The sequence below is a fragment of the Amphiprion ocellaris genome, chromosome 15 (genome assembly GCF_022539595.1).
Source record: "Amphiprion ocellaris isolate individual 3 ecotype Okinawa chromosome 15, ASM2253959v1, whole genome shotgun sequence".
NCBI classification, from domain to species: domain Eukaryota; kingdom Metazoa; phylum Chordata; class Actinopteri; family Pomacentridae; genus Amphiprion; species Amphiprion ocellaris.
Window position 1 is genome coordinate 27,965,019 of NC_072780.1, and position 12,222 is coordinate 27,977,240.

The 12,222-nt window shown below is 39.2% G+C and overlaps 1 protein-coding gene across 2 annotated transcripts; it reads left to right on the forward strand.

The window, feature by feature from the left end:
• The first annotated feature begins 1,710 nt into the window (after nt 1-1,710).
• Nucleotides 1,711-11,908, forward strand: LOC111562474 (major histocompatibility complex class I-related gene protein-like). Of its 2 annotated transcripts, none has more exons than XM_035943856.2 (8): nt 1,711-1,821; nt 3,394-3,660; nt 6,686-6,964; nt 9,471-9,773; nt 9,868-9,975; nt 10,099-10,116; nt 10,217-10,259; nt 11,083-11,908. In XM_035943856.2, exons 1-7 carry the CDS (start codon nt 1,773-1,775, stop codon nt 10,252-10,254), a joined length of 1,062 nt encoding a protein of 353 aa, XP_035799749.1. In that variant the 5' UTR covers nt 1,711-1,772; the 3' UTR covers nt 10,255-10,259; nt 11,083-11,908. The 2 variants fall into 2 exon arrangements, with proteins under 2 accessions (XP_035799749.1, XP_054873989.1); XM_055018014.1 differs by having other exon boundaries at nt 1,799-1,821; nt 3,471-3,660.
• The last annotated feature ends 314 nt before the right edge of the window (nt 11,909-12,222 follow it).

Consider the following 12,222-nt stretch of genomic DNA (forward strand, 5'->3'; position numbering starts at 1 on the left):
AGCTTGCTTCCCTTTGTTGTGTTTGCTTTTCATTTATTCATGTTAATTAATCTTTCTGTTCTGTGGTTGTCTTACATGGATTAATATATATTTCATATGCTTTGATTTTGTTTGGGGCTGCACAGTGGTGTAGTGGTTAGCACTTTCTCCTTGCAGCAAGAAGGTCCCTGGTTCGCGTCCCGGCTTTCCCGGGATCTTTCTGCATGGAGTTTGCATGTTCTCCCTGTGCATGCGTGGGTTTTCTCCGGGTACTCCGGCTTCCTCCCATAGTCCAAAAATATGCTGAGGTTAATTGATTATTCTAAATTGCCCGTAGGTGTGAATGTGAGAGTGATTGTTTGTCTCTGTATGTAGCCCTGTGACAGACTGGTGACCTGTCTAGGGTGTCCCCTGCCTTCACCTGAGTCAGCTGGGATAGACTCCAGCCCCCCCATGACCCTAGTGAGGATTAAGCGGTGTATAGATAATGGATGGATGGATGGATGGATGATTTTGTTTGAAGTTTCATGGTTGTATGCGTGTCTGTGATGTTGTGTTTTTTTCTTTGGAAAATACTTTTAGGCCAGTGACTAGATGAAAATTTGTCATGTGTTAATAATTTTTTTTAATATAAAAGTAATTACCTTGTAAATAATTAATCAGGGTGTGACAAAGATCAGAAATAGGGAAGACAGTCACCTTATTTCATCAGAGCATCAGATATGAAGAAGAATTTTTCAACCTGAATTCATACTTAAATATTACAATGAGGAATTTGTTCTGGAGGAAATCATATTAAAATGTTAATAATAATAATAATAATTATTATGTATACTACTACTACTACTACTACTACTACTGATAATAATAACAATAATAGTAATAATAACAATAATAATAATAACTATTTCTATGATCATTATCATTGTTGTTGTTATTTATTTATTTAGCTTTTCACCAACACTGGCCTAACTGGTCATAAAATGTCCTTAAACATCTCTAGCCTTCCTTCCTTTGTTGTGACTGTCAGTTATTTTTGAGATTCTAGTACAAGTTGAATTTTCTATCTTATGTTGTAATTTCATTACTGTTCGAATTTATCTTGTGATTGAGGTTGATTAAAACTACAATAAATAAGATGTTTATAAAGGTGATTTTGAAAAATATACAACTCTAAAATTAACGTTTAGTTAAAAAATGTGATGCTGTTTGTTACAATGTTTATTTGATGAAGAATGATCACATGATCACTGTCTAGTTAATGGACACACCTGTGGTGTTATGGATCAGACACATTATCTGATAGACAGACAGGCCAGAAATTCTACACAATCTCAGAGGTGCACTCTGTGTTTGTGACTTTTAGGTTTTATTTATTTGTAATATTTGTCAAGAGCGCTTTGGTATGGACAGTTTAATGCATTGCTGTTGCAGGCTAGTATGTTTGGATCCATCTATCAACTGAAAGCTTGAGAGACTTCTTGTTTGAGTTTGTCTATTTAGAGACACTTTTGGGAGAAAACTTTTAAAATAACTGAACAATGTGGATTTGAAATGTTTCTTGTATGTCCTTTATTTTTTGTAGTTTTTGTGGATGCTGACGAGACTGAGGACTGAGGAGTAAACAAATGTTAAAATACCTGTGTGATTAAACCAGACCGGTCTAGTTACATTCCTGATGAGAAAGCTCTGTGTATTTACTGTAACTTCAGTGAAGTATACGCCCCACTTTCTCTGTCTATTTCTGATTATCTGACTGAAGCCCTTCAGCTCCAGGACTTCCCAAAGAGAAGATGAAGAAATTATTGGCTTTTCTCTTCTTCTGTCACGTTGCATGTTCGGGTAAGATAAAATAATAATAAAGTTATTGTATTGTATTGATCTCAGAGTAACTGTTAACTGTTACTTCTTCCTGGTGCTGTTGTTTGTTGGTTCAGTTATTATTGTCTGCAAAGCGCCTGAGTCTTTTAATTTCACTTCACTTCTTAAAGTCTTACAAGTGTCTTAATAGCGCAGATTCAGCCTGACATGTATCTGTTCAGAACTGACTTACGATTGTTATCGATGATATTTTTATATAGTTGTTAAATCAGTGCATTGAAGACGACAGTATTTGCTGCAGCTGTCATGGCTGAGAGTAATTGACAGGATTCAGTCTGGTGGAGAAAAGGATCTGTTAGACTTTCTCTGTCAGCTGTAAAAATTATAAGTTAAATAAAAATAAACCTTAACTGATCACTAGATGGAAAATTCACGTATTGGAGCAGCACAAGGAGAGAAATAGGCAAACACAAATAGAGAAGTGAAATACTCAGATGTACTGTTATAATATTGTTAAAATGTCTTGAAATTTTAAAATAGAAACTCTAAAATCATTTAGTCCAGTCAAGCAATGTAGTGGATCATGTGAAATGGAAAATGGAAGGTGAAATATTCCAATATAGTAAAATATATGGTACAGAATAATAATGCAGAATAGATTGCAAATAAATGATAATATAGCAGAGCAATTAAATTTGGCCTAAATGTAGTATGAGTATAGTCCAAAACATTATATAGTTTTTCTGACTTGTATAATTTGTGTGTGTATTATATGTTACATGCATTAGGTGTGCAATATTTAATAATGAAGAGAGAATGTGCATTGTGGAAATCAGGTGTGTGTCATGTGCAGGTTACAGTTTGGCAAGAGGCAGAGCTGGAAGGTGAAAGTCTACAATGACGGTGCTTCAAAAAGTTCTGTCTCACCAGAAACTGTCACAGAAGAAAGATTGTTCTTGCATTATTTTCACGACATCATCTCCTTTACCTTAAATGCACTTGGCTCACCGATATTAAAGCAAAACTATCCCTTTGCAGAGGAAGGTCACATCTTGAACCTTCAGATGCTCAAAAGCAGTCATGACTTCATTATTACTCTGAAAATAATAACCATGCAAGATTTCTGTGTAGGAAACTGATAGAAGTCAGACAGTGCAGGTTGGTGAATAAGGTTCATGGAGCAACAATTTAAAATCACATTTAGCTGTTATGCCCCTTGTTTTCGAGTGAGGCCGAGTACTTGCTGAAGTATCTGTGCATGATGATACTGAGCACAAATGAAGCGCTTCATTTCACATCTGGATGGATTATCTGGTGGCTTAATGAGCTGAATATCTGACACAGGCCATCACAGATAGAGTGGAAGACGATGCTTGCTTTCATTTCATTTTGTTTCATTCTTCATTATATTTAATATGTCATTGCAAATGAGCACATCTCTACTGTGCACACATGTATGATAGGAGGAACAGTATAAGAATAGTATAGGAAGAAGTATAAGAAGTATAAGAATTGTGATTTAATAGATTTTAAAATGTAAAAGTGAAAAAAGACAACACAATTCAAAAGCTGATAACTTCCTTTTCCCTCCAGTGAAACACTCCTTGATATTATTCATCACTGCAACTTCTGGAGTCCCAGACTTCCCAGAGTTTATGGTTTCTATTCAGGTTGATGAAGTTCAGGTGGGTTACTGTGACAGCAACATCAGGACGGCTGAAACCAAACAGGACTGGGCACGAAAGTTCATGAAAGACAACCCACGACAACTGGAATATTACGTTAAGGAATGCTATAACACCCAGCACTTCTTCAGAGCCACCATCAACAGCTTGATGAAACTCTTAAACCAAACAGGAGGTAAGATATTTTTTAATGTATGTTTTCACTGCTGAAATGCATTGTCCCTCTGTTGGAAGATGCCGCACTAAATATCAACACTTCTTCAGTGATTTTTAGAACAAGGCTTAAGGACTTGCAGCCACTTCTACTACATTTGTGAAGCTAAAATCTGCTCAACTCAAAACATCTGCAGGCAGAAAAGTTGGTGGCGTTATGAAATTATTTACTGATAATTTGAGTTTTCTACTAGAATTTTCCTTGTAGACATAATTTGAAAATTCCCCATAGAGTTCTCCTGCAAGCATTAAATCCTGGACAGCCAGTTTCTCACAGGATCTGCATTTACTGACACTTCATATGAGAGTTTTATGGACATTACAGCAGCTTGATGGAACTGCCTGAAGTCCAGTAATGGCTTCTGTCTGTTGCCTTTGATTTAGACAAATTCTTGTAAGATTGAGAGCTGCACATCAGATGTGTTCTCAGTTTAAAGTTCCTCATTGTGCTTCAGTCTGATGCCCCTTTCTGTTCCACATCAGTTGTACTCTTAGATCTTGTTATATTTGTCATTTGCTCACTTGTCTCTGAAGGTAAAATTACCTCTAAGTGTTGTCTGCACATTTTCTTGTCCTGCCAAAGTCACCTAAGAGACAACTTAAATTGTGCTAAACTATGGATTACATTAGATTTAATTCCATTCTCTTGAGAATTCCTGAAGCATCCTAGTTTAGCTACAAGTCTGTGCTCATTTTCTTCTGCTATCATCTAAGAAAACCTTCTGGTCCTGGAATATGACGAGGTCTGCTTTCAATCCAGGCTTTTCTCCTTCATGACAGCTGTGAGACAGTTGAATTTAAATTCAAGCAGCTCTGCTTTGCTTTGTCTGTTCACTACTAAAAGTATGTTGGTGCCCTAATTTTATGGGCTCCTTCCCAGTGTATTAAACCCAGTCATTGTGCAGCTCTGCCTGTCTAGAACCATCCATCCCATATTCTGTATGGTTGGTTGCAGCCTCCTCATTACATCCCTGCATGCTTCAATAGGTGTCAGTGGTAAAGTGACAATATTTACAGTTAGGAATTTACTCTCAGTTTCTCATCATTCTATGCTTCTGTCTCACTTTGATCCATCCACAATTTTAGGATGATGATTGTCTGTGAGTTGCTTTCATTGGTCCAATAACAGCTGCAGTAGGTCAACATCCTCTGTGTTGGTACTCAGTGAGACTGTGGTAAAGTGAAAATGAGTGAAATCCTCACAAAATGGGGACACTGTGGCAAAGAGAGATCACACTGCACTTGCATGTTGGTGGAAAAAAGGTTTTGGACACTCCATGCCTTTGTGAAATATTGCATTCAGAATCACTCTTAGGTCTTCAAGTGCAGTTTGTTTTAGTACATCCATCCATCCATCCATTTTCTATACACCGCTTAATCCTCACTAGGGTCGCGGGGGGGGGCTGGAGCCTATCCCAGCTGACTCGGGCAAAGGCAGGGGACACCCTAGACAGGTCACCAGTCTGTCGCAGTCAACCAAAATACTAAACAAATCGTAAAAAAGCTATGAAAACTTAAAATTGATAGGTTCCATAAAAATACGTTTGAACTTTTGAGTATTTGGTCATTTTAGTACCAGTGATCCAGTAATGGAGTTCATGCTTTTTATTAAAAGACACAATTTTTGTTGCTATGATTCGTATCTATATAAAGCAACACATTTGAAAGTTCTTAAAAGACAAAAATTGTGAAAACAAGGAACCTAACGCAGGAAACACACCTGAAGATACAGATTCTCAGCCAGGAAGGGTACAGTTGCCACCAGACAGCCAGGAAGTACAGATGCAGTCCTTTAGCAGTTGGATACACTGCAGAAATACAGATGAACCAACAGCTTGGAAGACAAACCAAGATCTGGGTGTCAAAGGGTTTCTTCAGCAAGAAATGACCACATCCTGATCTGCATGTGCAGGGAAAACCGCCGAATGACATCACAGGAGCTTCAGCAGCAGTGGTCAAACCAAACTGGTGTCCAGTGTTCCGCTGTACGTGGTCAACTTTTAGATCATGGCTTAAGGTCCTACAAGGCTGTCAAGAAACCCCTGACCAATGAGAGACAGAGGTTAGCCTGGCATCATCGGGCCCAAGCACACAAGAACTGGACAGCCAGGAACAGAAAGAAGATTCTGTGGTCAGATGAGTCCAGTTTCCAGCTTTATCTTCCTCCTGCTAATGTGAGGGTACTACTGTCAAGCATGGTAGAGGCAGTATCATGGTGGATGCATGAGTGCTGCTGGTGTTGGTCATCTCACTGTCTATGATGGCACGTTGAACTCTGCCAAGTATTGTGCCATTCTTAAAACCCACATGCTCCCTTCTGCATGTGCACTGTTCTGTCGAGGTCAAAACTGGATGTTTCAACAAGATAATGCTCCTTGAACACATCCAGGGTTAGTAGAACTTGGCTACGGGAGCTCAGTATCCAGGTCTTAGAGTGGCCAGCTCAATCCCTGGACATGAGCCCCATTGAAAATCTGTGGTGGATTATCAGAAGGTCTGTTTCAAAGTGTAAACCAAAGAATTTAGAAGAATTAAAAGCAGTAATTCAAGAAGAATGGGACAAGATTACCCCTCAACAGTGTGAAAGGCTTGTGGGGAACATGCCAGGATTAGAGCTCTACTGATTTACTGATGACAGGACTACTCAATATTAATTACATGACTTTGATACCGACAATGTTGAGACATGACATATTAAAACGGTCAAGAATTTAGTTGTATTAGTTTTTCAAAAAATATTGTTTGTATTTGTTTGTGTCTGTCTAATTCAGCCACACCTTTTGAAACCCTTTTTTTCCCACAAATATTTCATGACAATATTTGTGTAAAATTTGAAGGGTGTCTGAAAACTTTTTTCTTTTTTATTGTAGCCATAGTGCTGGTTGTAGTTGGTTGTCTATCAGTCAGAAGATTATTGAGGTGATATTTGTGTCCATGTCAGTCAGCCTTAACAGTAAACCAATAAAATCTCCCTCTCTGTGTCACAGGTGTCCACATCCTACAGAGAATGAGTGGCTGTGAATGGGATGATGAAACTGGAGAAATCAGGGGTTTTAATCAATATGGATATGATGGTGAAGACTTCATAGCGCTGGACCTACAGATGCTGACATGGATCGCTTCAAAACCACAGGCGTTCATCACCAAACTGAGATGGGACACAGACAAAGCTAGACTAGAGTTCAACAAAAACTACTTCATCCACTTGTGCCCTGACTTGCTGAAGAAGTATGTGCAGTACAGGAAGAGTTTTCTGCAGAGAACAGGTAGAATTACACAACCTGAGATACACACAGTTCTGTTCTCCATCTGTGTCTATCCACAGGAGCATCCAGTGAAAATAAAACAATGCATAGATGAAGTTACTATCCAACTGTCTAGGATCAACTAGGTGTTACAAAAAACAGGGTATTGGTGACGGAAAGCAATTTATTGCTTCATGAGGTAATTAACAAAAGAAAAGATGATAATAACACAAAGCAAACAGGTCTGATGGGTGCTGCTAGCTCAGAGAACCAATGAAAACCGAGTTATAGGGCGCCCAGATAGCTCAACGGTTTAAGCGGACAACCCAAGTACAGCAGCTGGTCCCCGACGCAGCAGCCTGGATTCGATTCCCGCCCACGGCCCTTTGCTGCATGTCTTCCTTCAACTCTTCTCCCTCCTTTCCTGTCTGTCTCCACTGCACCTGTCAATAAAGGCCAAAAAAAATTTACTTTAAAAGAAACAAAAGAAAACTGAGTTATAAAAATTAGCTAAAACAAAGTCTAAACAACAACTAAACTAAACTCTGCGACCACATTTAAGGACATGATAGCAACAACCATGTGACTAACAAAAGTAACTAAACGAGAGCCTCAAAGCACATATTAGCTATGAGTAGTCATTTCTCAATAGCTACACACAGGTAACTTCTAACCTAGTTAAGCAGCTACTATGTGAAGCTACATATTTTACAAAGAGCATAAGACACAAGAGGCACTGAATCAAGCTGCTCATGTTAAATCACAGTCACCTGGACTGTGAGTTGGGCTGCAGATTTAAACCCTAGATGTGGTGATTGCTGCAGCTGGATTGGATGAAGGTGGAGGGAGCTGGGTGGTGGTCCAATCAGGTATGGTAGAAGGCGGGAAGATGAACGAGCTTCAGAGCAGGTCTGGAGCTCCAGGTCAGTCATCCCTGACTGGAGACAGGTGGCTCTGGAGCTCCTCAGCCAGGTGTAATGGAAAGTCAGCATAAACCATCTCCTCACACAGAGACCACAAAGGATCCACCACATCAATAAAGCATACGGTCACCAGGGGCTGTAACAGACACACAACACATCCTGAGAGGTAAACTATGAAGCTGGTTTGACATAGCTGGGTTTTCTTTGCATAAGTCAGCTAGACAAAACCCCAATCAGGGTTAACGGGCATCACAAAGGTGGTTATCAGCTTTCTTTGTTAACTCAGACTTTCTGCTGTCAACTCCATGCATTCACGTTAAAGGAGGTGTAGTGGCTATTCCTGCTTTTCCTGCACCTATATAGCCACTGCAGTAGCTGTCTGATTCGACACACATCCAAAAGAAAATAATATCCACAGAAAAATTTTTTAAAAAATAAAGCACTATTCATTGTAACAAAAACTTCTTTGAACCTTAGAAACAAAAAAGGCATAGGATGCTGAAGATAAACTGAGGATGTATTTGCTACAAGCCTTGGATATGTGGTGTGGTCAAAAGACTGTCTCTCCTTGGTAGGCCACACCTTCCTGGCAGCCTCCCTCGCTTTTATCCCCATCTTTCAGTCACTAGATGGGGATAACTCAAGAAAAACTGAAATTAATAACAGAGAAAAAAAAATATCCTGGCTCCTACAGGAGGTGTTAAACATGTCATTTCACTCTTCTTCTGTACAAAATGAAACAATTGTGCAGCTGCTTCAGTCAGCAGGTTATTATAATGGAGAACAATGAGGAATATAAAAATATGTGACAGTAAAAAGCACTGCTACTCCAAATGAAGCAAAACAGGAATGATGGTAGAAAACTGTTAAATGTGTTTGTATATTAATTTTACTGATCAATGCAACTTATTATTGATAACTGACAGCTGCACATTAGAGCAGTAAAACTTCAGACTTCATATATGTAAATATGGTATTGTACTGAAATGTGTTCAGGTCTGACACTGCCCCATAATGCAGAAAATCACTGTAATTTGTGACCAAATCGAATTGAAATTAATGTTACTGATTAAATATTCTCTGTAGTAAATACTACTAAACTCATCAGTTTTCTAACCTGTGTTCTATCAGCCACTGTAGCAGCAGAACCAAACATAAAAACATATTTATACGATTTCTGCATCACTTACTAAATACATGTTGGGTTCTCATGGCAACCCGATGCATACAGTGTGTGATACTGTAGCTGTTTCATTCAGTGGTTTTAGTAAAGTTCAGATCAACATGTTGACAGATGAAACATTTCCTTCAGCTGAGAATCTGTATCACTCATAAATAATCGTCGGGAAATGCTTTGGTTAAAGGGAGATGCTTCTTACAGTCGTTTTAAATCAGAAACTCTGAGCAGAACCTGCTCCAGACCAGGTTAACTCCACAGCATCAGTTACCATGGAGATCTAACAGGTTAAACGAGAACCACCTTTGTGACACTGAAAACTCTCATTTTAGACTCAACATACCTCCTAACCCATTACTTTCACGTCATAGTAGAGCCCTCAGATCTGTCACGTTCAGTTAAGACTCATCAGTTTCTCTCTCTGCAGATCATCCATCAGTGTCTCTCCTCCAGAAGACTCCCTCCTCTCAGGTCACCTGCCACGCTACAGGTTTCTACCCTGACAGAGTCGACTTGTTCTGGAGGAAAGATGGAGAGGAGCTTCATGAGGACGTGGACAAAGGAGAGATCCTCCCCAACCATGATGGAACCTTCCAGATGAGTGTTGACCTGAACATCTCATCAATCGCTCCTGAAGACTGGAAGAAGTACGACTGTGTGTTTCAGCTGTCTGGTGTCAAAGACGACCTCATCACCAAACTGGACAAATCAGTGATCAGGACTAACTGGGGTAAGTCAGTCAGAACAGTGGAGTCTAGAAATGAAACATATTTATCTCTGTTCTGCAGTAGAGATGAAATCTGAGGGTTGTGTTTTGGTTCCAGTTTCTCCATCAGGGTTTCCTGCTGGTGCTGTCATTGGAGTAGTTGTAGGTCTGCTGCTGCTGTTGCTCTGCATCACTGGACTCTTCATCTGGAGGAAGAAGACTAACGGTACACAGTAACACAAGAGCAGCTGTCCTGCCTTCATATTCAAAGCAGAAATCTGTGAAACTTCTTTATGGCAAATTATTGATCCATCATTTTAACTACAGTCATCTCTCATCTTAATTTCAGGGTTCAGACCTGCTAACAGTAAGATTTTCTGATATTTACTGTAGATCTGTAATCAGTCTGATCTTTACAGTCTTGTCGGTTCTGTTTTAAACGCAAACTTTTTGTTTTTGTTTTTTAGCCTCAGATTCTGAAGACAGTAATTCAGATCCTAACTGATCACAGTGAGTACGTCCTTGTTTCATCTATGCATTGCAGATAAAAACAAGAAAAGCACTCAGAGAGCGCAGTACTCCGCCAAGGTTGCTCATTTGCTGTATCATTTCCGACAGCTGAAATCTTGAAAAAATTTGTGACAGAAATCATGGCAACATAGAATGTGGCCATTTAACACAAACAAAATGACCTTGCGCTGAGCACAGGTGTACGTTATGTATGGATACCGAATCGCGTGACCTAAATATGTAGAGGCGGGAATTGATGGGACTCGGAAACACCCCCACAATTTAATCAGTTGTTCCTTGTGTGATTTTGGTTGAACGGTTGGTTTGTAGTCGGATCTCAATTATGTGATTGCCAGCAGGCAGCTGATGTAGCGTTCGCTTGTTGTCATAGTTACAGTGACGCTGTGCCACTATCTTACAATGATATAGAAATCTTTAACAAATCCATGGATCCAGACGATAAGCCACATCACTCACAAAATATAATCAGTTAATGCCTGTGTCATTTCTGACCTTCCCTGAAAATTTCAGCCAGATCCGTTTGTCCATTTTTGAGAAATGTTGCTAACAGACAAACAGACAGACAGACAGACAGACAATCCAACGCCGATCGTCACATAACTCCATCAAGGCTCCGTCCCCTTGGCAGAGTAATGAACCTAAAAACACTCAACAGTATACTGAGATAATATTTGCTCTTCTGTAAACACCAAGCTATTACTCCTTTTAATTATTAGTATCCAATAATAAGAAATGTATAATGAATTCTACTAAGCATCTGACCAGTTATTTATCTTGTTCATTTCTTAATCTGTCCTGACAGACTCTCAGGGAAGACTGGAGAAGGAGAGTAAACTCCAATGAAGTTGGGATTCTGTCAAAACCGTTAATTGTGACTGTTTTCCAAATATGAAGCCTCCGCAACTAACCCAAGTTGGAAAATCTTGTCTCTCCAGTTAAATTTCCTGTCCAGTATTGTGCACAAAATATGGACACTTTAAATGTTTAGTTTTTTTATCCAACATGCAAAACTATCAGAGAGGCATCTGATTGGTTCTACGTTCTTCAACAGGACAAGGAATAAAGAACAATCTTCAATAAACAATTGTCTTGAGCAAGAACAAGCAAGAAGAACAAGGAACCTGCATCAGATGATGGAGCCTCTACAGAGTCACAATTACCAGAGACTGAAACATGAGGACAGAAATAAGAACAGAGCTGCAACTTTCTCCATTTCTGCAACTTATAAATCTATATTATTGATAAGCTGCTGATTATTTGTGAGTTGAAACAGTTAATCCACAAACAGCTTTTCTTGCTCAAACATCTGATCTCAACAACTAACTGTCAATGTTAATAGCTTCTAGTTTTACTCACAATGTAACTGTGGAACAGAAACAACATATAGCTGTCACTTTATGGTCACACAACATAGAAAACACAATAATCACAGGTACATGAAAATATACAACTCTAAAATCAATGTTTGATTAAAAAAATGCTGTTTATTTAGTGTTTATTTGATGAAGACCATAGCACAGGGGTGTCCAAACTTTTTTGTCAAAGAGGACCAGATTTGATCATGTGAAAATGAGGACCAACCATCCTGCCTGACATTCATTGAACCATTAAAGTTGAATGCCAATGCACTGTCTTATAGAAATTTTATTTTAAATGACATTTGTTTTTACTTCTTCACATGGGAATGGAAATAAATGTAAGTGACCCAGGCATAGCCAGGTATTAACAAAATCATTCTGCGTTTCGTATTATACTTCAATCTCTTACTGTCCCAAATTTCATCAGCCTTCCCATGATTCAACATGTCCATCTGACCATCCATCCATCCATTATCTATACACCGCTTATTCCTCACTAGGGTCGCGGGGGGTGCTGGAGACTATCCCAGCTGACTCAGGTGAAGGCAGGGGACACCCTAGACAGGTCGCCAGTCTGTCGCAGG

What these genes read in the sequence shown, in the direction of transcription:
- LOC111562474 (XM_035943856.2), top strand. Translation starts at nt 1,773, where the DNA reads ATGAAGAAATTATTGGCTTTTCTCTTCTTCTGTCACGTTGCATGTTCG. An exon ending in GAGTTTTCTGCAGAGAACAG is followed by an intron (nt 6,965 to 9,470) that starts GTAGAATTACAC and finishes CTCTCTCTGCAG; the next exon opens with ATCATCCATCAGTGTCTCTC. An exon ending in AGTGATCAGGACTAACTGGG is followed by an intron (nt 9,774 to 9,867) that starts GTAAGTCAGTCA and finishes TTTTGGTTCCAG; the next exon opens with TTTCTCCATCAGGGTTTCCT.